At 42.7% G+C, this 27383-nt stretch overlaps 1 protein-coding gene across 1 annotated transcript; it reads right to left on the bottom strand.

Annotated features, from left to right (window-relative positions):
- Nucleotides 1-14: 14 nt before the first annotated feature.
- Nucleotides 15-26233, bottom strand: cdcp2 (CUB domain containing protein 2). The gene is made up of 8 exons (XM_078219186.1): nucleotides 26133-26233; nucleotides 19438-19632; nucleotides 16239-16414; nucleotides 14141-14488; nucleotides 12549-12890; nucleotides 6503-6856; nucleotides 4726-4904; nucleotides 15-2233 (listed from the first exon to the last, which is right to left on the bottom strand). Exons 1-8 carry the CDS (start codon nucleotides 26231-26233, stop codon nucleotides 1913-1915), a joined length of 2016 nt encoding a protein of 671 aa, XP_078075312.1. The 3' UTR covers nucleotides 15-1912.
- Between the last annotated feature and the right edge of the window lie 1150 nt (nucleotides 26234-27383).

Here is a 27383-nt window from a genome sequence, read left to right as displayed (position 1 = left end):
GAGATGTTGAAGATGGGAGTCATTAGTAAGAAATTATACATTTTGCTCCTTTTTAATGTAACATGTACAGACAAACTGAGAAACTAAGACTCTACTGTATAAAAACAAAACATCTAATATTGTGAAGATCAGAAAAACAATTTATGGTCCCTGTGTCAGAAACAATATTGTCATCTATGCACTATAGGTGTGATTATAACTCTGCCACAAGGTGCAACAAGATGCTTTCAAGTTAGTGAATGCCAATAACAAGATTTAGCTCAAAAGTTTATTGGTTAGCTTTCCCTCAGTATAACACATACAAGGTGAAGGGTATCAGCATAATGAATTTGCTGCAGCCTACAATGCTTTAGAGGGGGTATATTGTCTATCCAGCATTATCCATGTACAAACAATTACTGCACCTGTACTTAATCTCTCTTGGTGTATTTGCAATGCAAGTATTAAGCTAACCCATTTAATACCTGCAATAAAAAAGCGCAATTTAATATGAACAATGTTAAAGGATTAATTTTGTGCTTCTATGCTCCTGGTGTTATACTTCTAACTTTGGCTCATGGTCATATTAACTATGTTAGTCGCACACAAGAACACAAGAAATAGAAGCAGGAATAGGCCACCAGGCCTTTCAAGCCTTCCCCGCCGTTCAATACGACCATGGCTGATCTATACCGGCCGCAACTCCTTTTCTGTGCCATTTCCCCATAGCCCTCTCACTGGGAACACAGGATTGTAAAAATTATGCCCAAAGTGTCTGTAAGAGAACAGTGCTGTTCAAAAAATATACTTGACCACAAGCGACATCACTGCAATTTATTCTGTAGTATATGTATGTCATTGACAAGTTTAAGAGAGGCTGCATCCAGTGTTTTTTTTCTTTCCCTCTTTCCCTGTGTTGGTGTGTGCTGGAATATGATTCTATAAGGACTTGTAGCCCCCTCATAGCTAGTTTAAACGACCATTCTTCATTTAAGCCTTGACAGTGATTGCCAATTAGCTATGCAACCACTTACAGCATCACCATCAAGCCAGGTTCCGCCCTCATCTGACTGCCACAAACGTGCAATTCTGAGCAGAGGCTCACTCAGCAGTGACAAGAAGTAGAAAACCCCAGGTGAACTTCCCCTTCCTGTTATGATGGGCCAAGGCCAATTGAAGCATCTTATTTGCTGTCCTAGCTGAGATTTGTTAGACCAGGGATGAATCTCGAGACCTTCTTACTTCCTATGGTCCAGGGCATGTATCTACTCAGCCATCCAATAAGCAAATATTTAAGCAGTGAGATCTCACTTGTACCATTTGTGGATGAAAGGGACCCAATCCAAAAAGAAATAATCTGGATTAGTTGAATTGTTCTCCTTAGAACAGAGCAGGCTAATTTGATTTGATTGCTGTGTTTAAAATCATGCAGTCTTTGAATAGGGTAAATAAAGAGATATTGTTTCCAATGGCAGAGGGCACAGATTTAAGATGATTGGCAAAAGAACCAGCGGCAACATGAGGAAAAACTATTTTTTTAACAAAATGAGTTGTTGAAATTTGGATTTGCACAACTTGATGGAACAGAGCAGCTTTCAAAAGCAAATTTGATAAATACCTGAACAAAATAAATTGTAGTGATATGGGGAGAGAACCAGGGAGTTGGTCTAACTGGGTTGTGCTTTGAGAGAGCTGGTTCAAGCCTAATGGGCAAAGTGGCCCCCCTGTGTGCTGTACAATCCTATGATTCTATGAATTTTAGAAAAATTAATAAACAGAAGAATTTTCTCAGTAACTAGGATATATGGCTGCTCTGAGTTTCCTGTTGAAAAGAGATTAGAAATTGCCTTTCAATATGGTCGCACTTAAAGACATTCCTCCAAACTCATTAACACGCCATTAGAAGTATAAATATGCAATCATCTCATGTCTTTTACAACAGGACCAGCCCTATGACAGCAATCAACATGAGAATTCCTGCCAAAACACAAATGCCGATGAAGACAATATCGCTGGTATCTTGCATTTTGAAAACTTCTGAGCCATCCACCACCTTCAATTCTTCAGGGTTTGAATCCACCAGAGTCACAGCCTGCTGCTGGAGCTGGTACAGTTTTGTATCTGTAATGATGTTGTATGAAGCTGCTTTTTTCTTGGGGTCACACTGCACCTCATATTCCTGGGTATCTTCCTGTGTTCCATCAGAAAAGTTTATGTACAAAATATTCACAAGAATGGTGATGTTCCTTCTTCTCTGCAAAGCCAAAACAAAATAGTGACCTCGTTTTCAAACGTGCATTGAATCTGAAAGACATAGCGTCCAATAGGGGGCAGTGACCCTATCAGGGGACTAAGACCTCACACTATAGATTTTTACAAAATGTATATATATAGATATCCTCACAGTTAATTTTTTAAAAATTTAAAACTGGACAATGGCTTGACCCTAAACAAAAGGAGTTACCAAGGCAGTGTCACAGAAACTTGCACCTCGTTGTCTCTGAAGGAACAACACCTGTGGGCTGCAGAGGCCAAATTCAAAGAGAATTATACAAAGACCATCTGCATTTCATACGCCATGCCAGGCCAACCGGAGCCTATTTGTCTGCGAGGACAAAGGACCCCACATCCTCCCTTTCAAGTCTTAATAATTGGAACATTTAACAATCTCAGGGACCCAGACAAAGGGTATACACCCTTTATGAAAGCCAAAGTAGAGAGGTAGCAGTCATGTAACATAGAATCCTCTAGCTTGTGTAACCAGTAATGTTCCCTTGCTATACTAAAGAAAACATAGTCTGTCATCTTACCATCTAACTTGCAGCATCACAGAAAAGGGCTGTGTCCAGATTGAATACCTAGCCCTATCTATACTGTTTCTACTGGAACTTCTGTACCATTGCCTATAAGGCTGTTCATCTCTGCAGACCTATTTCTTCATATGAAGTCAACTCAACTGGAAAAGTGAATTATACAGCATTGGGTTTCAGTCTGTGGACTTCCGTGAAGGTATATCACATTGGACTTTGAATCTGCACTTGCATGAAACAATAATTTTCTCTTTGGTCTTTGCCCTGCAAATCTTTGTTTTTCTCTATGGCAGGTATTTTACAACCTCACTCGTAAATTCCTGCCCGAGGTCAACAGAGAATTCTGTTCTGCGAGCCACGTCCACCCCAATTCCGGGGCGGGCGTGGAGGTAAAATTCAGCCTATGAGTGTAAAGGAGGCAAATTCCTACCCTCCTCCCACATTTGAGTTGAGTGCAAATAAACTAAGTAATTGAGTTCATCCTATCGCAAGTTTGCTGCGGGATTATTAATGGAAAACGAGACCACACCAAAATTGAGGGGTTGGGCAGTACAACACTGCTTATAAAGGGGTAAGCAAATCAAAATCAAAAGACCTTTCTGTTTATGGATGGATGGCAAGAGGAGAAAACAGGGCTGGTTAAGTTAAACCCCGTCCTGTCATAACAGAACCTTTCTCCTTCATAAGAATATAAGAAAACAAAGAATGGAAATCCTTGAAGCTGTTCACTGCACAGACAACATACTTTTCATTAAACAAATTTGCAATTTACCTAATGTGCACTGATTAATTCAATTCTCGCTTACATAATGCATTCAGCCAAAAGCTGGGACATTCTGAATCATGATTTCATTTCATCACTGATATTGGTTGACAAGAGACACACAAACAGGAGGAATGACCTCTGCAACAGAGTTTCTCACAAATCCACTCTTTCCCAGCCAATATTGGGCATTTTTCAAACAAGAGGCACAATCATACAAAGCAAATAACTGGCAAAATTCACTCAGGTGCCAATCATGTTAGATTAGGAGCAGTTGCAAGGCTAGGTTTGGCCACTGGGTAGGGGGATCAGACACTAATTTTGGGCAAATGGGCAAGAAGGAGACAAAGCTGGGAAGTGCACAATGCCAACATACTCATCTGAAGGCTACGTCAGGGACTGTACAGACACTTGGGCTGGACCTGGAGACTAAAGTCAGGTGATGGATGTTCATGAGAACAAATTGGAAGTGGTCCTCCAAAGTCATTTTGACTGACCTGAAAATGATTGGGGGAATCATGAACGTGGGATTGATTGATGATGACTTTGAGTACCTTAACTGGGAACATGTTTCATTTCTTGGGATTTCAATCACCTCAAACAGTACGAAGATTTGTCAGATAAAACTTGCATTAAAACAATGCTCATTCACACCAAGAGGTGGCAGGATGGGGTGTTAGTTCATCTTTACAACCTTTGAAGAAGTTTGCCGAATTCTGGGTGGTTTGAAGTGGGATGAGAGACTAAACCAACCGGCAGAGATGACTCTCAACCAAATGGTGTCAGCCTCAGACTTGAAATGACCGCAACTCAACTCACCATCTGACTTTTTAATCTAGTTACTTCTTACCTTCTGATATTTTGAAATTCCAATGGCCTCCCCCTCATCCTCATCTCCTGCCTCCCCCGCATCTCCTGCCTCCCCTTCATCTCCTGCCCTCCCTCTCATTTACTCTCCAGTCCCAGTCCATGTCCAATTTAGATCTCTGAAACAAAACATACTTTGTTTGACAGTATGGAGAAGAATGTGTTGCAGTCAAACTGCAAGCAGTATGACTGGCACTTGCCCCAATCATTTTAATTTTTCATAATACACAGACGGGTTTGTGGCCTTATTCATTCGTCGCTCCATTAGATTATTCTACAGAAAGGATACCTCTGACAGTCAATTACCTGGGTCTTAGTTCCACAGGTGTCAAACCGTGAGATTATCTTGTATGCTGAGCCAAATACCTGGGCCATACAGCCTTGTCCTCCGAGATATATGTCGCTTGGACTGAGTGAAGGAACAGCCTGCACAGAAATCTGAATCTGGAAATCTGTTCTCGTGCAGCTGATGTTCATGGGAATTACTGAAACAAAGCAAAGAAGAAAAACTCAGTAGCTCTGGCTATATATCGGTTAACACAGTAAGAAGTTTAACAACACCAGGTTAAAGTCCAACAGGTTTATTTGGTAGCAAAAGCCACAGTTTGACTGCAACACATTCTTCTCCATACTGTCAAACAAAGTATGTTTTGTTTCAGAGATCTAAAGGTGTGGCTTTTGCTACCAAATAAACCTGTTGGACTTTAACCTGGTGTTGTTAAACTTCTTACTGTGTTTACCCCAGTCCAACGCCGGCATCTCCACATCATATATATCGGTTACACAGAACGCTGAATGTTACAGGGCGTAACGACTCAGTGGGTACATGCACTTCCCGTTGTGATACCAGGTTTCTGGTTCACTTGTTAAATGCCATGACCTATGTGTTACTAGGCCAGGTTGCTAAATAATGTGGTACTGAGCTACACAGACCAGGAAAGTTTCTGGTTCACTCCCTGATTATGTTATGTTAGTTTACTTCTGCTGGGACAGCAGTAAATGTGTCACAGTTGGATCAAGGCCCCTGCCCGGGTTCCTCTCCCTCCTTGGTGAAAGAGGGGAATAATCTCCTGACTATCATCTAGCTATCTCTACTGGCAGGTACAAAGACGTGGGAATATCTGTAAATGAAAGGATCGGATCAAACTGGCTATGATGGCCCTCATGGTTGAACAACTTGCTGGCGCAACTCCATAGGTTCACACATAAAGAATAGTCACTTAGGTAAAGCAATGGAGGGTGGCCCATGTTTGTGGAATGTTATTACAGCATCTGTAGGAAGAAAATTGGAGGAAAAGTAAAATACTGTCTTTTTTTAAAAATTATTTAACATAGTAGTCTTAAAAAAATGATCAATAGAATACTATGAAAAATACTAAAAGGCAAAATACTGTGGATGCTGGAATCGGAAACAAAAACAGAAAATGCTGGAGAAACACAGCAGGTCTGACAGCATCTGTGGAGAGAGAATAGAATCAACGTTTCAAACATTGGCTCTATTCTCTCTCCATGGATGCTGTCAAAACTGCTGAGTTTTTCCAGCATTTTCTGTTTTTGGTGTGACTATGAAAAATACCTCTGGTTATCACAGATAGTGAGAAAGGAATATGAGAAATTGGATTGCTAGTCTCTCTGCACATTTTTCTATAGTTTTCTTGTGGCTTTGTTGCCTCTGTTCTCCCCCTATTGTTATAATTTTACTCTTTGTAAGATCAAGGACATTCCATTGGGATTCAGGTGGAATGCGCAAGATCAGATTTAGGTTACAAAGTATTATCTCCAAGTTATCAATGTTGATAATGATGATGGTTAGATTGAAAACCCTTCATTAAGTGAAGGATTTTCACATATCTTATTAGTGCTGCATTGAAGTATCAGTCTAGATTTAATACTAAAGTCTCTAGAGTGGGACTCACAATCTTCCAACTCTGAGGTGGGGGTGCTACCACTGAACTGTACCATCGGCTGGGGCTGTTATTCCCACCATGATGCTTCCACTGTCCATCAGATATATCATTAGACAAATTCCAACCCAGATTCCACATAATTAATGATTCCTTGCCATGATGACCTCTCCACTTACCACCGGAGTATGTTACATGGAAGCCACGAGAAGCTGTATTCCTGTCAGCAGACAGCACAAACAAAAGTCTGTTCCCATTGGACAGGAGTGAAGGGGGTGGGTTCCGACCGCACCATTTCCCCAGCAACGTGTCTGTCTCACTGCTTCCATCAAAGATTGCCAGAAAATCATAGTCACAGGCGTCACTCAGGCTGTCCCTGTCTTCCAACTCAAAATCAGTTAAGTGAACATTGACCCTGTAGCCGAGAGGTTGCTGGACTGTCCAATGACAGTTGATATTATTGGGGTAAATATTTGGGTATCGAGGGCTAGAGAAATTCCCTTTAATGGCTGTGAATACTTGCTGACATTCACCTGGAGAAAACGAGACACAAAATAAAAATATTAATCCTTAAAAATATAATTGACAGTTCATTGATCATTTGTAAAGTTAGGCACTAAAAAAGATGCTTCTACCTAGAATTTACAGTAATTTGTTGTGGACCTGTGAATGAGGAAGAATTGTCTTTTGATGAACTGATCATGTTGGTTGGTAAACATTTGTACTCCCCAAGGCAAGGGAATATTGAAAGTAGGAAATGGAACACTTAACGGTTAAGAGTTCCTGATTTCAACAGATTAAGTAGTCCCACAGTTGACATACCTCAGTTAAGTGTTGTTCTGAAGAAGAGTGAAATGGACTCGAAACATTAACTCTGTTTCTCTCTCCACAGATGCGGCCAGACCTGCTGAGTCTTTCCAGCATTTTATGTTTTTATTTCAGTTGGGTGCAGAGTGGGTTATCTTCAATACTGTCCTAAAATTGTCTCAAAATTCCACAGGTTCTGCTGATTACGCCAGGATTGCAACCCTCTCCCACTTCCCCCCTCACATCCCTGGTGCCCTCCCACGCTGATCCAGGCAGATTTTGTGGGAGTCAATAAGAGAGGAAAACCCAATGAGCATGGGACAAACAGGCACAAGCAACTTGATTCTGGTGCCCAATTCAGTCATGAGGCCAGTGATTTCCTTCTTCACCCATGATCCACCACTCCCCCTCTTACCACCCCAACACTGTCCATTGTTCCCTGAGCAAGAGTGCAAGCCTGAATTTTTAATTAGGGCTTACACATTGGGATTTTTGGAGGTTTAGACAGTTTGCCAGATTGGCACTCCACTAATGGAGCCCAAATCTACTCCTGTGGAGACAGGAATGCCTCACCTCACTTGGCTAACTGGCCACCATGTTATGTTGGTTCCTACATGGACCTATGATGAACCTCCTGGAATATGGCTCCTGACCCTGGTTCAACCCTTTTTCATCATTTGACTTGTAATGCACAGATACTAGGCAACAAGGAAACATTTGGAAATGATGGTGGCTTGAGTTTCCATCATTTGTTTTGGAGTTCCAGTGGGAGATACAGTGAAGTTACAGTGGAAGATTGATGTAACACTGAGGAAAAAATCACCCAGAATTATATGACATTTATATTTCCTACAGCAGTCATTCTTGTGGCTTTGTTGAAAATTGGATAATCTTGGATAGGCATAAAAATAGTAGAGAGTTAAGAAGTCTTCAGGGGAACAAAAAAGTTTAGCAAGAAAGAAACCTTGGCAAGGAATTTTATGACAAGAAGACATCCAGGAGTTCCATTTGAGGTGCCCAGCCATGACCCTGCCTCTCCCTCTGCTCATTGGATTGGTTGCCAAAGCCGTTATCTGGGCTAACTTTGTGTTGAGGATCATTTCTTTGGGTCCCAGGTGTTCTAGGGCTATTGATCTATTTTCCAGTTTCTACCCACCAACCTTGAATTCTTTCTAAAGTAAAAACAGAAAATGCTGGAAAAATTCAGCAGGTCCAACGACATCTGTGGAGAGAGAAACAGAATGAATGTTTCGAGTTCATGTGACTCTTCTTCAGAACTGAAGAGAAGGGGTGGAGCAAAATAAAAGGAAGTGTTAAAGAGGGATCCTGCAATCTTTAGCTAAAATGACCCAGGCCTCATGTTGAGAGCCTGTGGGGTACAGTCTCTTGCCCACACCCTAATCTGTCCCAAACATGACCCCAAGTAAAGATTGCGGCCATAATATCCTTGTAGAGTGGAAAGAAATAACATGTTTGGCTGCTGAGGCCAAATGAGTCAATTAGCAGGAAATTATAGACAATATTATACTGTACATCCAAATTAAAGAGCAACTTAGTTGAAACACTCAAACCTATTTCATACAGGACTATTGCACCCAACAGAGAGAAAGGCCTTTTCTATCATCAACCAGAATTGTTTCTTTTTCCATGTCTTGCAAGGGAAAGTATGGCCTAAGGATTAAGCCAAGGTGGGGACAGTCTAACCCTGGCTTCAGAGGAGAAAAATCAGTATGCATTCCACCATGAAGCCCTCTGCGCCCTACAATTTGTTCTAAATTATTTTCCTGAATGTAGGGAAAGAGATAATTAGCCATGGATATCTAAGGAAATAAAGGAGGGTATCAAATTGAAAGAAATGCATACAAAGATTAGCAGGAAACCAGAGGATTGGGAAATCTTTAAAGGTCAACAGAAAGCCACGGAAAAAGCTATAAAGAAAAATAAGATGGATTATGAGAGTAAACTGGTTCAGAATATAAAAACAGACAGCAAAAGTTTCTACAAATATATAAAATGAAAAAGAGTGGCTAAAGTAAACATTGGTCCTTTAGAAGATGAGAAGGGGGATGTAATAACTGGAAATAAGGAAATGGCTGAGGCATTGAACAGGTATTTTGTGTCAGTCTTCACAGTGGAAGACACAAATAACATGCCAAAATTTGGTGACAAGAAGGTTATGGCAGGTGAGAACCTAGAAACTATCATTATCACTAAAGAGGTAGTGTTGGGCAAGCTAATGGGGCTAAAGGTAGACAAGTCTCCTGGTCCTGATGGAATGCATCCCAGGGTACTAAAAGAGATGGCGGGGGAAATAGCAAATGCATTAGTGGTAATTTACCAAAATTCGCTGGACTCTGGGGTGGTTCCTGCAGATTGGAAAACAGCAAATGTGACGCCATTGTTTAAAAAAGGGGATAGACAAAAGGTGGGCAATTTTAGGCCGGTTAGCTTAACTTCTGTAGTAGGGAAAATGTTTGAATCTATCATCAAGGAAGAAATAGCAAGAGATCTGGGTATAAATTGTCCCATTGGGAAAACTCCGCATGGGTTCATGAAGGATAGGTCATATTTGACTAATTTGCTGGAATTCTTTGAGAACATTACGTGCGTGGTGAACAATGGGGAACCTGTGGATGTGGTGTATCTGGATTTCCAGAATGCACTTGACAAGGTGCCGCACCAAAGACTGCTGCATAAGATAAAGGTGCACGGTGTTACGGGTAATGTATTAGCATGGATAGAGGATTGGTTAACTAACAGAAAGCAAAGAGCGGGGGTAATTGGTTGTTTTTCTGGTTGGCGATCAGTAACTAGCGGTGTGCCTCAAGAATCAGTGTTGGGACTGCAATTGTTTACGATTTTCATAGATGATTTGGAGTTGAGGACCAAGTGTAGTGTGTCAAAATTCACAGATGACACTAAGTTGAGTAGCAGAGCAAAGTGTGCAGAGGATGCTGAAAGTCTGCAAAGAGATATAGATAGTCTGAGTGGGTGGGCAAGGGTCTGACAGGTGGAGTACAATGTTGGTAAATGTGAGGTCATCCATTTTAGTAGGAATAACAGCAAAATGGACTATTATTTAAATGGTAAAAAATTGCAGCATGCTGCTGTGCAGAGGGACTTGGGTGTCCTTGTGCATGAATCGCAAAAAGTTGGTATGCAGGTGCAGCAGGTAATTAAGAAGGCAAATGGAATTTTGTCCTTCATTGCTAGAGGGATGGAGTTTAAAAACAGCGAGGTTATGTTGCAGCTGTATAAGATGCTGGTGAGGCCACACCTGGAGTACACTGTATAGTTTTGGTCCCCTTACTTGAGAAAGGATATACTGGCGCTGGAGGGGGTGCGGAGGAGATTCACTAGGTTGATTCTGGAGTTGAGAGGGTTGGCTTATGAGAAGAGACTGAGTAGACTGGGGCTATACTCATGGAATTCAGAAGAATGAGGGGAGATCTTATAAAAACATATAAGATTATGAAGGAAATAGATAAGATATAAGCAGGGAAGTTGTTTCCACGGGCAGGTGAAACTAGAACTCAGGAGCATGGCCTCAAAATAAGGGGGAGCAGATTTAGGACTAAGTTGAGGAGGAACTTCTTCGAATCATAGAATCCTACAGTGCAGAAAGAGGCCATTCAGCCCATCGAATCTGCACCGACCACAATCCCACCCAGGCCCTATCCGCATAACCCCATCCATTTACCCTAGCTAGTCCCCCTGACACTAAGGGGCAATTTAGCATGGCCAATCCAATTAACCCACACATCTTTGGACTGTGGGAGGAAACCGGAGCACCCGGAGGAAACCCACGCAGACACAGGGAGAACATGCAAACTCCACACAGACAGTGACCCGAGCCCGGGAATCGAACCCAGGTCCCTGGCGCTGTGAGGCAGCAGTGCTGACCACTGTGCCACCGTGCTGCCCTGGTGGCACAGTGGTTAGCACTGCTGCCTCACAGCGCCAGGGACCCACCTCATCTCTTCACCCAAAGGTTGTGAATCTGTGGAATTCCCTGCCCAGTGAAGCAATTGAGGCTACCTCAACTGGGCAGCACAGTAGCACAGTGGTTAGCACTGCTCCCTCACAGTGTCAGGGACCCGGGTTCAATTCCCGGCTTGGATAACTGTCTGTGTGAAGTTTGCATGTTCTCTCCGTGTCTGCATGGGTTTCCTCCGGGTGCTCTAGTTTCCTCCCACAGTCTGAAATATGTGCTGGTTAGGTGCACTGACCCGAACAGGCGCCAGAGTGTGGCAACTAGGGGAATTTCACAGTAACTTCATTGCAATGTTAATGTAAGCCTCACTTGTGACTAATAAATAAACTATTTACTTTTACCTCATTGAATGTTTTTAAGGCAAGGATAGATAAATTTTTGAACAGTAAAGGAATTAAGGGTTATGGTGAGGGGGCGGGTAAGTGGAGCTGAGTCCACGAAAAGATCAGCCATGATCTTATTGAATAGCAGAACAGGTGCGAGGGGCCAGATGGCCTACTCCTAGTTCTTATGTTATGTTAAAATTGATATTTGAAGATCACTCCTTTGCAGATTATAGGATGCATCTATTTCACCTGTTGTCAGTGAAGGGTTTTTACAAACTTAATAGAGACAGTGAGAAATATATCAGTTCCACTCACCTCAATGGTGAGTACTTACTGTGGTATCCAAAGCTTTGCTACCCTACCTATTTGTCAGAGTCCATTTGTATGACTCCCCTGTGTTGGCTACGCTCAAACGTGAGATGAGATCAGGTGTAACGTCTGTTCTTGTCAGCTTGCATCTTGTATGTCTCTTTTGTGGGGACCATGAATTGGATTCAATTTGAATTTGTTTTTGGAGCATCGAGCAGTGCCAAGGGGGCGGGGCCAGAGGGGGCAATAGGTGGGGGGGGGGGGGGGATGTCCTGCTACCAGCCTGCATAGGGATGGGTTGTAGAGAGAGGGAAAGGGGTGATCGGGGCTGGCCATTCGGGTTGGGGGGAGTGTCGGGGCTGCTGAGGTTGGCGGGGAGAGACATTGGGGCTTGCCCGGGCTGAGAGGTCCAGGAAACAAGCGAACGGGAGGGCGGGGGTGGAGAGGGGCAACGATGGGAGGTTGTGGGACTATCCAGCAATCAGGAGGCTGGCAGTGCGGGGCCACTGCGCATGCACGACCTCCACTCTGAAAGATCGGCACAAGTGTAGTGACCTGCTCAGTGCTATGCTGCCAGTCTCTCCAGTGGGAATAGGCCGCACCCACAGATTTGCAGTGTGAATCTCGCGAGGGCACTCTGCAGTGCTCAGAGCGTGGAAGATTCATTCTGAAAATCACACTAAAAAAATCGACGGCCGTTACTCCAGTTTTCACGCAAATTCGGCACTTAGGATATTTTTGGGAGAATCGCCCCCATTATCTTTTATTGAAACCTGATGTGTATCTTACCTGAAAAATAAAATGCTTTGAAGCCCTTTGCACCAATATTGAAGTCTGATTTAAAAATGACAAGCAGCTCATTGGTGCTGGAGATGATATCTGCAGGCTTTGTTCCACCACAATAATGGCCCCAGTGTCGATCATTCATACTGGATCCATCAAACAAGGCTATGTAGTCAAAGCTACAGTTCTCATTGTTTTCCAGGTGAAAGTCATAGAAAATCAGACTGACCACTGAGTGATTGGAGACCCGAATAAACCAGCGACATTCTGCATTATTAGGGTAATTATCTGGGTACCCGGGGCTAGATAACAGCCCGGACAGACCTGTCAGCACGCCCCCACACACATCTGCAAAACAAGAGCATGATTTGAAACTTCAATGTCCTTCTGTTTATTTAGTTAATGTACTTTTCCTCATGCAAATCATTCCCCAAGTATTTCTTCAATGTCCCAGATCTGTGCCAATGCCCTCATTTGGCCACCTGCTCTCAGAGGCATTAAGCTTGATTTTCACTGCTACTCTCTGCTAGGCACAAGTCAGACTAAGGACAGGAGGAAGTATGGGTGAAATTGTATCCTCCTGCTCTGTGTACACTCACTACACCCAGCTGATGCACTGATTTTTCACAAGAATTCAATATTCTAAATTCTACAATATCAATTGCACTGAAGAGGGGGAAAGAAAGGTGTGGTTAAGGGAAAGACTGGAGACAGAAAGGTAAATTAAGAAAAAAAGGTGCATGTTAAACTTTGATACCTTTAAAATCTCTGATAATAATTCACAACCTGAAAGAATTAGGGCGGCACGGTGGCACAGTGGTTAGCACTGTTGCCTCGCGGCGCCAGGGACCCAGGTTTGATTCCGGCCTCGGGTGACTGTCTGTGTGGAGTTTGCAAGTTCTCCCCGTGTCTGCGTGGGATTATTCCGGGTGCTCCGGTTTCCTCCCATACTCCAAAGATGTGTGGGTTAGGTGGATTGGCCATGCTAAATTGCCCCTTAGTGTCAGGGGTAAATGGCAAGGTAAATATATGGGGTTACGTTGGTAGGGCCTGGATGGGGTTGTTGTTGGCGCAGGCTAGATGGGCTGAATGGCCTCCTTCTATTTATTTGTTTATTCTATGAATGTGACTTCACACTTTTAATTGTTCAGTTTCTGGCACTGGAGGTTGATTGTTATTCATCAACTGCATTTATCATGTTCTTATACAAGTAGTTCCACTATTAATTATAAGTGTTAACTTTATATATCAAGTTTAATGGGAAAATTCATCAATTTTATTAAACTTAAGCGGTTAAGGAAGAGATGTCGTTTCACTTGGCACAAGTTGACCGGTAGATTATGACAATTTGAAGTTATAGGATAACATTTCCTCTCCACAAGCTGTTGACTAATTTGCACATTCATAACATTGCATCATTCAGACACTATTACTTACTCAGTAAATACAGGGCCAATATTGCTCCAAAGCTTTCGGTTAAAACACCCCCCAGCAGAATCAGAATTCAAACGGTGTCAAACTCAGAGTTGTTCACCAATTGGGTGTTTGATTAAATCTAAACAATAAACTTTGTGAATGAGAACATAGCTTGATCAAACCTTTGCTGTATGAAGCAGAGAATCCATGGCTGACCACATGTTTATCTGAGCGGAAAATGATTGACATCACATGCCAAGAAGAGGTGAAGCGAGGAGGAAAGACTTGCCCACAAAATTTGCCCAGGAGATTTCCCTCATCCTCAGACACTCCATTATAGATTTTGATGTAATCATATTCGCAGTAAGTGTGAAATTCAAGGTCAAAGTGCTGGAAGGTGAGAAGAATAGAAGAGCCCTCTGTAACAACAATGAGCCATGTACATTCAGTGTCATATGGATAATATCCTGGGAAGTTAGGGCTGGAGAAATTCCCATTTGTCGCTGATAGGATGCCACCACATTTAACCCCTAATAGGAAAAAAACAAAATCTGTAATTCTTCTGCATAACATTTGCTTCAATTATTTTACACTGAAAATGGCCAAAAGCTCATGACAGTTCAGTGAACAAAGCATTCAGTGAGATACTAAGCTATTTGGCAAGGTTGCAGTTTGCATGCCGTGTCTGTGCTGAGCTAGTTGGTCTGAATTAGGAGATTCTTACCTTTTTTACAAGGGCAAGAAAGCAAGAATTGCATTTATAAACCACATTTCATGACCTCAGGTTGTCTCAAAGCATTTCACAAGCAATAAAGGGTGAAATCTTACCAAAAAATGGCAGAGTGTTGGTTTTGGTGAGCAAATAGCATGTCTCCAGTGAAACACACCAGTTTTCTCTCCAGATCTTACCACAATCTGCCACAAATAAACAGCTGGGCGTGTTTCATACTGTCAAGTAGGGGGCGGGGCCTCAACACGCTGGCAAAGCACAACTGATATGGAGATGCCGGCGTTGGACTGGGGTGAACACGGTAAGAAGTCTCACAACACTTTTCCACTCCATCTGACGAAGGAGCAGCGCTCCGAAAGCTTATGGTATTTGCTACCAAATAAACCTGTTGGACTTTAACCTGGTGTTGTGAGACTTCTTACTGTAAGCACAACTGCACAGAGAACGGGTCGCCATGGTTAAAGGGCTACCCCAACCAGAACAAACAATGACCTCCCACCCCAGCCACCCACGTAAGTCTCAAGGGCTCCACCCCACCCCCCTCGAGCCCTGATTGGAGCCAGCATTCACACTCCACTCCTGCCTGCACCCCCCCTCTCCCCCTCCCCCCTCACAATCGGAGGCAGCATTCACCCCCACTCACAACTGATTGGAGCTGGCATTCACCACCACCGCCCAATTGGAGCTGGTATTCATCTCCACTCCGCACTATGGGAGCAGGCATTCACGTCTCTTCCCCGATTGGGGTCAGCATTCACCCCCTCCACTGCCCCCTCCTCCCCAGCGGTCAGTGCCGGCACCCCCCCCTTCCCCCCAAACTTCAGACCCTTTCCTCCCTCAATGTACACAGCCATTGCTGGCATCCCCCTAAATGACATCCCCGGCACCCGCAGCTCCCATGTTTGCTCCTGCCTACGACCACAAAAAAATCAATCTCCCCCTACCCCATGAGATTCCCATTGTGTTGTACCCATGGCACTGCCTCCTGGCGCAGATTGACACTGCTAGATTGGCATGGTGACAACCTGGCAGTGCCAACTGTGCCAAGGGACAGTTATGATGTGGGGATGCCGGCGTTGGACTGGGGTGAACACAGTAAGAAGTCTCACAACACCAGGTTAAAGTCCAACAGGTTTATTTGGTAGCAAATACCATAAGCTTTCGGAGCGCTGCTCCTTCGTCAGCTCCTTCACCATCTGACGAAGGAGCAGCGCTCCGAAAGCTTATGGTATTTGCTACCAAATAAACCTGTTGGACTTTAACCAAGGGACAGTGCCAGGGGGTTTGCCAGGGCATGGCCTGGCCATGCTATTCCTTGGAGGCTATACTCACCTTTACATCCCTGGGAGGGAACCCCATGACAGGTTCACGTCTGGGTGAACTTACTGTGAACCATGCCAATATGACATAACATTAGCGCGCTTTGAATGTACGGCGGGTGGGCGGGGGTCAACATATGGCAACAGGGGGGAGGTTAATGAGATGTAAATATATTAAAATGTATTTAAATCGGTTCATGCCCGTTATGGGTGTGAACATGATTATATTACCCGCAACGGGCGGTTGAAGTTGCAATCGCACCAGCAAGCCCCGTGACTTCTGGGGTTTGGCCGAATCTTGAGCCCCGGCCACCGTTCCGGCGGATGGTGAGCTTGGGCTCAAGATCGCCCCCAAAGTACTTTTAAAGTGTGATCTCAGTTTTAATTTTAGGGAACACAGCAGAAACCTGAATGAGGTCCCACAAACATCAATGAGATAATCGGCTATCAAAAACTCACAAAATGGTAACAGCACAGAGGAAGACCATATCGCCGACCATGTCCATGACTCTCAATAAGAACTACTCAGCTGGCCCCACTCCCCTGCTTTTATCCTCTAGTCTTGCACATCTTTCCTTTTCAGATAATTATCTCATTCCATTTTGAAAGCCATGATAGAATCTGCCTCCACCACACTCCCAGGCAATACACCTTAGCAACTCACTGTATTAAAAAAAAGCTTCTTCCTCATGTCGTAAATTGGTGTCCTTTGGTTTTTAACCCTTCTGCTAATGGGACCAACATCTCTAACTATGCTGCGTAGACCCCTCATAATTTTGGACACCTGTACTAAATCTCCAATCAATATTCTCTTCTCGATAGAAAACAGCCCAATCTTCATCAATCTATTCATCGAACTGAAGCCCTTCATCCTCAGAACCAATCCAAAAATCTTTTCTGCACCCTCCGCAATGCCTTCACATCTTCCCTAAAGGTTTCTAAAATTGGACACAAAACTGAAGATGAAAAAAGGCTTTATAAAGGTTCAGGATGCCTTTCTTAGTTTTGTAATCTATGCTTTTATTTATAAACCTCAGGATCCCATATGCCTTATTAACTACTTTTTGACCTGCCCTATCACCTCAAACAATTTGTGCACATATACACTCAGGATCCTCTGCTCCTGCACTCCCTTTAACATTGTATCCTTTGTTTTATATTACTTTTCCTTATTCTTCCTACCAAAATGAATCATTTCACACTTCTCTGCATAAATTCCGCCAGCCTGTGTCCTTTGAATTCTATCACAGTCCTTTTTAAGTTATGTTGGTTGAGAGATAAATAGTAATCAGGAAATCAAGAAGAACTCTCCTCTTCTTTGGATAATTCCATGAGAGGGCATGTTCACCTGAGCAGGCAGACCGGGTCTTAGAATCCCTACAGTGCAGAAGAAGGCCATTCAGCCCTTCGAGTCTGCACTGACTCTCCAAAAGTGCATCTTACCCAGGCCCCTGAGATGTGGAACATTAACCAGGATTTTCACTCAGCGCTGTCCAGTGATCCAACAACCATCAATGGACACAAGGTGCAAATGGGATTTGACTCAGTTCTGAATACCGTCACAATCAAATAGCTCAACAATGCGACTGTCTAGACTCGTAAGTGAAGAATGTTCTCATGGGGTGTGGTACAGAATTCTGATGACATGCAGTCAGTAAGAAAGGAATGTGGAAAACTAGGGGTGTGGTGCTGAGGGAGAGGAAAAAATTGAATACACTGCAAAGGTGATCTTCAGTATTGGATTTTCATTTTCACTAAAATACAGATATTCAATCCTAACCGCAATTTCACCCTGTGAACAAACACTACTTGGCAAAGTGAGCTGACATTGTACAATGCAAAGTCTGCATTCTCTGAAATTTATTTCCACTGGCCCTGAGTTCAATGGAAATCAGCTTAACATTGTTCACATTTGTTCTTATCAAGATTGAAAGTAATTTCCTAAAAACAAAGGAAGGAAAGAGAGTATATTATCCATTTAAACCCATGCAATATATATGCATCAGTTAAAAATACACAGACGATGGATGCATTACCTGGTCTGGCGGCGACTCTGCAGACAATCCATACTAGCAATACACCCACAGCAATCTGCACTGCACTATTTTGCATTGCTGAACGTATGAAGAAAACGAAAAACCCTGATCGGAAAGGCAAAATTATATAATTCTTAACAGCAACATATGAAGTAATACACAATGGTTGTAGAATTAATAGTGGCATTAATAATTCAATGGTAGTCTGTATTAGTAACTTGATCCATCTTTGGTTCCTTTCAGTAAATATTAATGAGCTGGATCCAGTGTCCTCCCCCTCCACACTGGACTGTACAACTTGTTGGACAATCTCTTGAACAATGATGTAAATATTTAATTCACTCAAGTCATAAATAATCTCCTGCAAATTTTGGAATGATCCCAGTTTCATTCATTACTTTATGGAAATCTTTACAACTTAACATTAAGAATTGATTCATTTAACAGATGCTGGACCAGTTAAAAAGCTGCAAGTACAAAAGGACAAAGAGTCACAAATGGAATTTTTCAAAGCTCTGAGGTTAAGTTGCTATCTTTATTGATTGTAATTGAAAACCCATGGACATCAGGTCTATGAGCCTCCTCCCACCCACCCCAGAATTCTCCCTTTTAACTCAAGTGTTCCTTTGTTTTGAAGAGATTTTTAAAAAATGTTTGCACAATTCAATTCAATTTTGTCCTCTTAAGGCAATGACCACACTTTATGAGTCTAGGTAACCCTGGAAAGTATTTCTGTGTGGGTATTGAGGAAAAACTATGATCGGGCACAGCTATGAGGATCTTCTCGACTGAACAGCTTGCGACACTCAATATCTAGAGCTCATACACAAAGAATAGCTACTTAGGCATGATGGTAGTAGACAGCTGGTGCACATGGAGCTCATATCCTAGCAAGACTTGGCATGTTCAGGAGAGGAAGGGGGAAAATGCACATGAGAAAAGAGTAACAGATCAAAAAAAAGGAGTGATCAGAAAGAAGAGCTCTTTTAATGACTTCAGCATTTTAAAGGTCAAAGTTATTCTGAATGTAAAAGAATGGGAAAGTTTTATTCCCAGAGTTGTAACTGAAAGAAGGAGATACTTCACTGCAGTGAACAAGAATTATGTTCATATGTTCATATGCTCCATTAAAATCTCTGCAGAATGGCAGAACACAGTATCTTCAAACCAAGGTAAAAGGTATAATGCTCACATTATACTGTATATTACTTTACTGATATAGCTTTTAACTCTGAATTATATTTTTGTGTTTTGTTGTTTAATTGCAAGATCACTTGATAACAACTGAGCTGTGATAATTAAAATCTTGTGCTTTATAGTTCAAACATTTCAATCATGGTCTTTCAGCTGGTCTTTCTCCAACTTGGGTCTGTTCCATCAATTTCTGATGGTACCAATCTTTAGATTGAGACACTTTAGACATCAATAAGTCAACCTTCTGCCCCATGTAAGCACATATGCAGAGACCATGTGCCTGCTGGAGCATGATATGAAGCAAGCAGTATAACTCCTCACTGCCAGTATGACTGCTCAGTGTCAGATTAACATCAGCATTCAGCAGCTTTGCAAAAAGTAAAGTGCTGCAGATACTGGAAATTTATTAAGGAAAGCAGAAAAAAGTGGAAATATTCAGCAGCATAGGCAGCATCTATGGAGAAATTTAATGAACCAGAGGGCACAACCTCAGGCTAAAGGGACGATCCTTTGAAATAGGGATGAGGAGGAATTTCTTCAGCCAGAGAGCGGTGAATCTGTGGAACTCTTTGCTGCAGAAGACTGCGGAGGCTAGGTCATTGAGTGTCTTTAAGACATAGATAGATAGGTTCTTGATTAATAAAGGGATCAGGGGTTAATGGGAAAAGACAGAAGAATGGGGATGAGAAAAATATCAGCCATGATTGAATGGTGGAGCAGACTCGATGGGCCGAGTGGCCTAATTCTGCTCCGCTGTCTTATGGTCTTGTGGAAATGGAAACAAACCTCTCATTTCTAGCCTGAAACATAAATTTCTGTATCTCTACAGAGGCTTCCTGAATTATCATTAAACACCTAGTTCAGACAGAGACTGCCTCTTTTGGTATCAATTCAAACAGGAGACCTTGTTGTTCTCCCTATTTTGATGAGTCCAAAATACTCTAAGATATGGAATAAATATATGTGCATATAAAAGTGTACCAATGTGAATTGCAACTATCAGAGTACCCTTCAGTTATCCCCAGAAAATTGTGATACAACTCATGCTGCTCCAAAGCCAATCTCTCTGTAAGTGCAGGGGTTCAGTGATGTGGATACACAGTAAAGTCCGCAATGTTCAGCTTCCATTTGTTACCAAAATCTGGTAGGATGCGAAAAACAATCAGTGCTCTTTAATCAAGTTCATCACTTGTTGACATGGGTCTCAGCATCAACTAAAACCAAAGAAAGCAACTTCCCTGATATCAAAGCTGCCTTCTTTTTCAAATTGACTGTTGGCTTTTTCAGCAGTCTGTTACAGATCTGACTGTAAATATTGTCTCATAGGTACCGTATGGTATTTGTTTCTGTTGTTGTGGAGTGAAAAATCAACAGAAAAACTGTAATATACATCATCAACTGCTTTGAATGCAAACAGTGAAGGTGTGAAGTACCAAGACACAGCCACATTCTGACTCTAATGACTCAACTTAATTTGAGGACTTCCAATAAATGAGTCAGTGAGTTTTTACAAACATTAAACATTAGTTCCAGATGCATGCAGAGACAAGATTTAATTGACCTGAACTGGCACTTGGCTTTTGTTTTTGGAAATTTCTACCAAGTTTGTGAGATGTCACTACAGAACTAAACAAGACAAGCACAGATTGTGAAATATTTTACATGATGTAAAGGGCTGCATAGATTCCACTATTGTGTTTTGCTAGAAATTCCTTCTTTAATAAAAGTTCAATGACCTACTCTTAGCTTGATGTGATAAGTTTAATCTAATGTTCGTCTATGTAAGCATTTAATATTTATGTAGAATTATATTCACCATTATACTGAAATTCATCTATGAGCTCATTAGAAACTTTACTTATAATTTTTATAAGCTGGCCTTTGGTATATAGCAGTGATGAGGGAGGGCTGTGGTGTGCCAAGTGATTTTACCAAGATTAACCAAGAGCAAAGGGCTAGGAATCCAGAGATGTCATTAGTTCTATCCAGCTCAGCCTCTCACAATCTTCAATGACTGTTTGATATCTTCTGTCATTGCACACTTGTTTCTGATAATACAAATATGCTAAACAAATTCAACCCAGACAGGAATCTATTTTTACTGTCATACTGCACACCCCTAAATGTTCCCATCCCAAGAGTCTTGTCAGGAATTGGTCCCTCAGAAATGCTCCCAATCCTAAAACTCACATAATTGTTCCCAAAACCTCGTCCGCACCAATGACACCCAATCAATACTCCAACAAGAACTTCCCAAAAAGGAATATTTGAGAGAAATATTGTTATTGGTGCAGAATATATACCGCCTAAAAATCAAAATACTCTAGATGCCATGAGTAGGGCTATAGGATACTAGTCATCAGCAACCCTAATACAATTGTAAATTTAGTGTGCATCTATATCTGTCACACTTAACTGTCACGTATATAAAATTTGGTGTCTAACTTAAAAAAGTAAAAAGATTGCTATTTAATTTTGTCTGCAGTCCTCTGGCTTTCACGCTGCTTGTCAGTACAAACTCTCCACTAATCGCTGCGCATTCCTAGTTGCTCTGATAGATTGAGAGGTGATATGATCGCTGCTTTTAGGATTCTAAAGGTACTAGATCATGTATATCATGATGAATTGTTTCACCATGTTCAGAACAGCAGAAATAGAGGACACAGACTGTGCTCAAAGTGAGTGGGGTATTGAATTCAAAACGAAATGGCAGCAAAGTTATTTCAGTGAGTGAATGGTCCATTTATGGAAGAGGATCCCGAAGGAGAGAGCGGAAACAGATAATGCTAATTAATTCAGTGCAAATTAGATAGATTTATTTCTTAAGTAATATTTCAGGATACAGTATAAGAGTAATTTGAGACATGACATATGGTAAGTGCAGCATACTTGGAAGGAATAGGTGATATAAAGTTCCCAAAGCTTTCCACCGCTAGGTGTTTCCTTGCCTCCTGCCTGCATTTGTTGTAGATTAATTAGTAGAGATTGATTGCTACAATTAGTAAAAAAAATCATCATTATTGTATCTTGCAGTTGCTTCGATCATAGAAAGTGAAATAGATGAACCTTGATCACTTTCCATTTCACAATTCCCATGTTCCGATGTTATAACTGTGCTTTATTAGGCCATTTCAAAGGGCAGTAAGAGTCAACCACATAATGTGGGACTGGAGTTACATGCAAGCCAGACTGGCGATGGGTAACAAGTTCCCTAGGGCCTTCATGGTGCCAGTCCACAAATTTACCGACTTTACTGAATTCAATTTCACAGTTTATCCCCTGGTAGGAATTAAACTTATAACCTCTGAGTTACTAGACCAGTACCATTCCCATCACACTACCAACATAGATTAGCATATAGAAACAAGTACTAGGAGTGATTTTCCGACCATGCTGGGCCGATCCCGGAAAATATCATGGGCCTAAAAATCAGCTTTGTGCCCGGGACCAAACAGTTTGCAATTGTCCCAGTCCCTTTCTAATGGAGCAAACCGGATCGGGCGTGAGACTGATTAGCATATTAAAAGTAGCATTTAAATATGCATAGCCCTTTCAATGCCGGATTCGCCCTGCTCCCGGGACCTTCCTACCTACGGAGGCGGTGCGAGACTGGCGAGAATTGCTACTGGTCTCCACTAGTGGAGACGCAATGATGCAATGGCCACACCAGGGAGGACTTGGAGGCCATTGAAGCCCCTGGGTGGTTGGGGACATGGCAATGCCCATCTGGCAGAGCCCACCTGGCACAATGGCAATCCCCATTGGGCATCTTGCCACCCTGGTGGTGGCAGTTGGGCACTGCCAGTGTGTTGGGGCAGTACCAATGTGGTGGTTGCTGAGTGGCGGCTATGAAGGGAGGCAGGTCTACGCATGTTAAGTTGTTAATTGACAGTGGTGTGGGATGATTTCTGTTGATGCCTTGTTTACAGGGCTGACTTTGAAAAGAACACATTTATGAAAATATCAAATCTAAAAAGCCTTCCATTTCTGACCTGGTGTGTGGGTGCTATGTAACAGCAGTCGAGTGGTAAAAAGGAATACATACATTTCATTACGTGGATCATAAAAAAAATACACTTTTATTTTTTTCTTCCATGGGATATAGGCAAAGCCAGCATTTGTTGCCCCCTCAACCCATTTCTGTGGATTTGGAATCAGATGTAGGCCAGACCAGGTAAGGTTAGCAGATTTCCTTCCTTAAAGGATATTAGTGAACCAGATTTTTTTTTAATTATTTGTGGGACATGGGCTTTGCTGGCTGGTCAGCATTTATTGCCTATCCCTAGTTGCCCTTGAGAAGGTGGTGGTGAGCTGCCTTCTTGAGTCGCTGTACTCCATGTTCTGTGGACTGACCCACAATGCCATTAGGGAGGGAATTCCAGGATTTTGACCCAGCGACTGTGAAGGAACGGCGATATATTTCCAAATCAGGATGGTGAGTGGCTTGGAGGGGAACTTACAGGTGGTGGTGTTCCCATGTATCTGTTGCCCTTGTCCTTCTAGATGGAAGTGGTTGTGGGTTTGGAAGGTGTTGTCCAAGGATCTTTGGTGAATTGCTGCAGTGCATCTTGTAGATAGTACACACTGCTGCTACTGAGCGTCGGTGGTGATGGGAATGGATGTTTGTGGATGTGGTGCCAATCAAGCAGGCTGCTTTGTCCTGGATGGTGTCAAGCTTCTTGAGTGTTATTGGAGCTGCACCCATCCAGGCAAGTGGAGAGTATTCCATCACACTCCTGACTTGTGCCTTGTAGATGGTGGATAGGCTTTGGGGAGTCAGGAGGTGAGTTACTCACCGCAGTATTCCTAGCCTCTGATCTGCTCTTGTAGCCACTGTGTTTATGTGGTGAGTCCAGTTGAGTTTCTGGTCAATGGTAACCCCAAGGATGTTGACAGTGGGGGATTCATTGATGGTAACACCATTGAATGTTAAGGGGTGGTGCTTACAGTGTGTCTCATTGGTGATGGTCATTGCCTGGCATTTGTGTGGTGCGAATGTTATTTGCTACTGGCTAGTCCAAGCCTGGATATTGTCCAGATCTTGTTGCATTTGAACATGGGCTGCTTCAGTATCTGAGGAGTCGCGAATGGTGCTGAACATTGTTCAATCATCAGCAAACGTCCCCACTTCTGACCTTATGATGAGGGAAGGTCATTGATGAAGCAACTGAAGATGGTTGGGCCTAGGACACTACCCTGAGGGACTCCTGCAGAGATGTCCTGGAGCTGAAATGACTGACCCTCCACAACTACAACCACCTTCCTATGTACCAGGTATGACTCCAACCAGCGGAGAGTTTGCCCCCTGATACCCATTGACTCCAGTTTTGCTAGGGCTCCTTGATGCCACACTCGGTTGAATGCAGCTTTGATGTCAAGGGCTGTCACTCTTATCTCACCTCTGGAATTCAGCTCTTTCGTCCATGTTTGAACCAAGGCTGTAATGAGATCAGGAGCTGAGTGACCCTGGCGAAACCCAAACTGGGCATCACTGAGCAGGTTATTGCTGAGCAGGTGCTGCTTGATAGCACTGTTGATGACCCCTTCCATCACTTTACTGATGATCGAGAGTAGACTGATTGGGTGGTAATTGGCCGGGTTGGATTTGTCTTGCTTTTTGTGTACAGGGCATACCTGGGCAATTTTCCATATTGTCGGGTAGATGCCAGTGTTGTAACTGGATTGGGAGAGCTTGGCTAGTGGAGCGGCAAGTTCTGGAGCACAAGTCTTCAGTACTATTGCTGGAATGTTATCAGGACCCATTGGCTTTGCAGTATCCAGTACCTCCAACCGTTTCCTGATAATACATGGAGTGAATCGAATTGGCTGGAGACTGGCATCTGAGATGCTGGGAACCATTGGAGGAGGCCGAGATGGATCATCCGCTCGGCACTTCTGGCTGAAGATTGCTGCAAATGCTTCAGCTTTATCTTTTGCACTGATGTGCTGGGCTCCTCCATCATTGAAGATGGGGATATTTGTGGAGCCTCCTCCTCCAGTGAGTTGTTTAATTGTCCACCACCATTCACGACTGGACATGGCAGGACTGCAGAGCTTAGATCTGATCCATTGGTTGTGGGGTCGCTTGGCTTTGTCCATCATTTGCTGTTTATGCTGTTTGGCATGCAAGTAGACCTGTTAAGTAGCTTCACCAGGTCGACACCTCATTTTTAGGTTTGCTTGGTGCTGCTCCTGGCATGCCCTCCTGCACTCTCCATTGAGCCAGGTTGATCACCTGGCTTGATGATAATGGTTGAGTGGGGGATATGTCGGGCCATGAGGTTGCAGATTGTGCTGGAGTACAGTTCCGCTGCTGTTGATGGCCCACAGCGCCTCATGGAAGCCCAGTCTTGAGTTGCTAGATCTGTTTGAAGTCTGTTCAATTTAGCACGGTTATAGTACCACACAACACAATGAAAGTTATTCCCAATCTGTAGGCAGGACTTCTTCTCCACAGGAGTGTGGTGGTCACTCCTACCAATACTGTCATGGACAGATGCATCTGCAGCCGGCAGATTGGTAAGGATGAGGTCAAGTATGTTTTTTCTTCTTGTTGGTTAAGACAATGGTTACTATTATTCAGACTAGCTTTTCAATTCCAGATTATTAATTGAAGTTAAATTCCATCAACTGTCTTGGTGAGATTTGAACACATGTCCCCAAAACATTAGCCTGGGCCTCTGGATTACAAATCCAGTGATATATCAGTAAATCACATCTCCCCTAAATGATGTGAGGAAAGTAAAAGTTCAAAGCTAGAGGCTATTTCATTTGAAGGTCATTCTAATGATAACTGTTTTCAGAAGAATCAATGCCAATAAGCCAAGAATGAGAAAGAGCCTACAATCAGTCAGAGGACTGTGTAACAAAACACAACATGTTGTGGACCAGTCACTTCCTGGTAATCAGCTGAAGACTGCTTCTCTTCAGAGTTGCAATAACAGTGCCATGGTCATTATTCCTGCGGTGTGAAGCATTCAGGCGCCAAGGACACATGGACAGATATTCATGTCAATAACCACTATCAATAAATAAAACACCCAAAACAGGGGGAAATCTACATATAGAAGTGAAGTACCATAAATAAATACTAGCTAATCATTTCAATTCTCAAAATTAATCTCAGGGTTTGTGTGGTTGTTTTCTTTGTTGTATTTTCAAAAGTCTAAGTTCACATATTTTATGAAGTCACTGTGCACTTTGATTACACGGATGTTGCAAGTGTACAATGACATATTACATTTTCCTGCATGTTTTGGGAGCAGTATACCTTTAAAGAGCTATCTTGGTCTTGAGGTTCATTTGGGTCAGGGAAGGAGGCAGTTTTGCCTATTAATGTTCCTTTGGTTGGGTTTGCTGCCCTTCCTATTTATGAGTGCATTGTTCACGCTAATCCGCATCTCTATTTTGCAAGAACAGCTTAACTCCCAAATCACTGATATTTTTCTAATCATGGTTAAAGTTAAAGTTTATTTATTAGTATCATAATAGGCTTACATTTACACTGCAATTAAGTTATTGTGAAAATCCCCTCGTTGCCACACTACGGGGCATGCTCAGGGTACACTAAGGGAGAATTTAGCATGGTCAATGCACCTAACCAGCACGTCTTTCAAACTGTGGAACGAAATTGGAGCCCCTGGAGGAAACCCACAGACACAGGGAGAACTCCGCATAGTGATCCAAGTCAGGAATCGAACACAGGTCCCTGGGACTGTGAGGCAGCAGTGCTAACCACTGTGCCACTGTCAAACATTAGTCTTTTAGTCTGGGACAATGCCACAGTTGCTTTAGGCACATATGTGTTGTGAGGAAGGTTGCATTCTGCCACATTAGGAGTTTTTATAGCTAATAGATCAATGCTCGCCTGTAATTTTACAGGTCTGTACTCTCTAGTGGATAGGTGCAGCAAGCTCAACGCTTAAACCTGTGGGATGATAAGGCTAATCGTGTCGCTTATGGTCTCATAGAGTGTCTGTTAATGGCAAACTATGGAGGTTGGGTCACTATCTGTGCGGAGTCTGCACATTCTCCCCGTGTCTGTGTGGGTTTCCTACAGATGCTCCGGTTTCCTCCCACAGTCCAAAAGGCGTGCTGGTTAAGTGCATTGGTTATGTTAAATTGTACCTGAACAGGTGCCAGAAGA

The sequence above is a fragment of the Mustelus asterias genome, chromosome 8 (genome assembly GCF_964213995.1).
Source record: "Mustelus asterias chromosome 8, sMusAst1.hap1.1, whole genome shotgun sequence".
In the NCBI taxonomy this organism is placed as follows: domain Eukaryota; kingdom Metazoa; phylum Chordata; class Chondrichthyes; order Carcharhiniformes; family Triakidae; genus Mustelus; species Mustelus asterias.
Note: the sequence above shows the minus strand (reverse complement) of the source record. Positions and strands in the feature narration are given on the sequence as shown.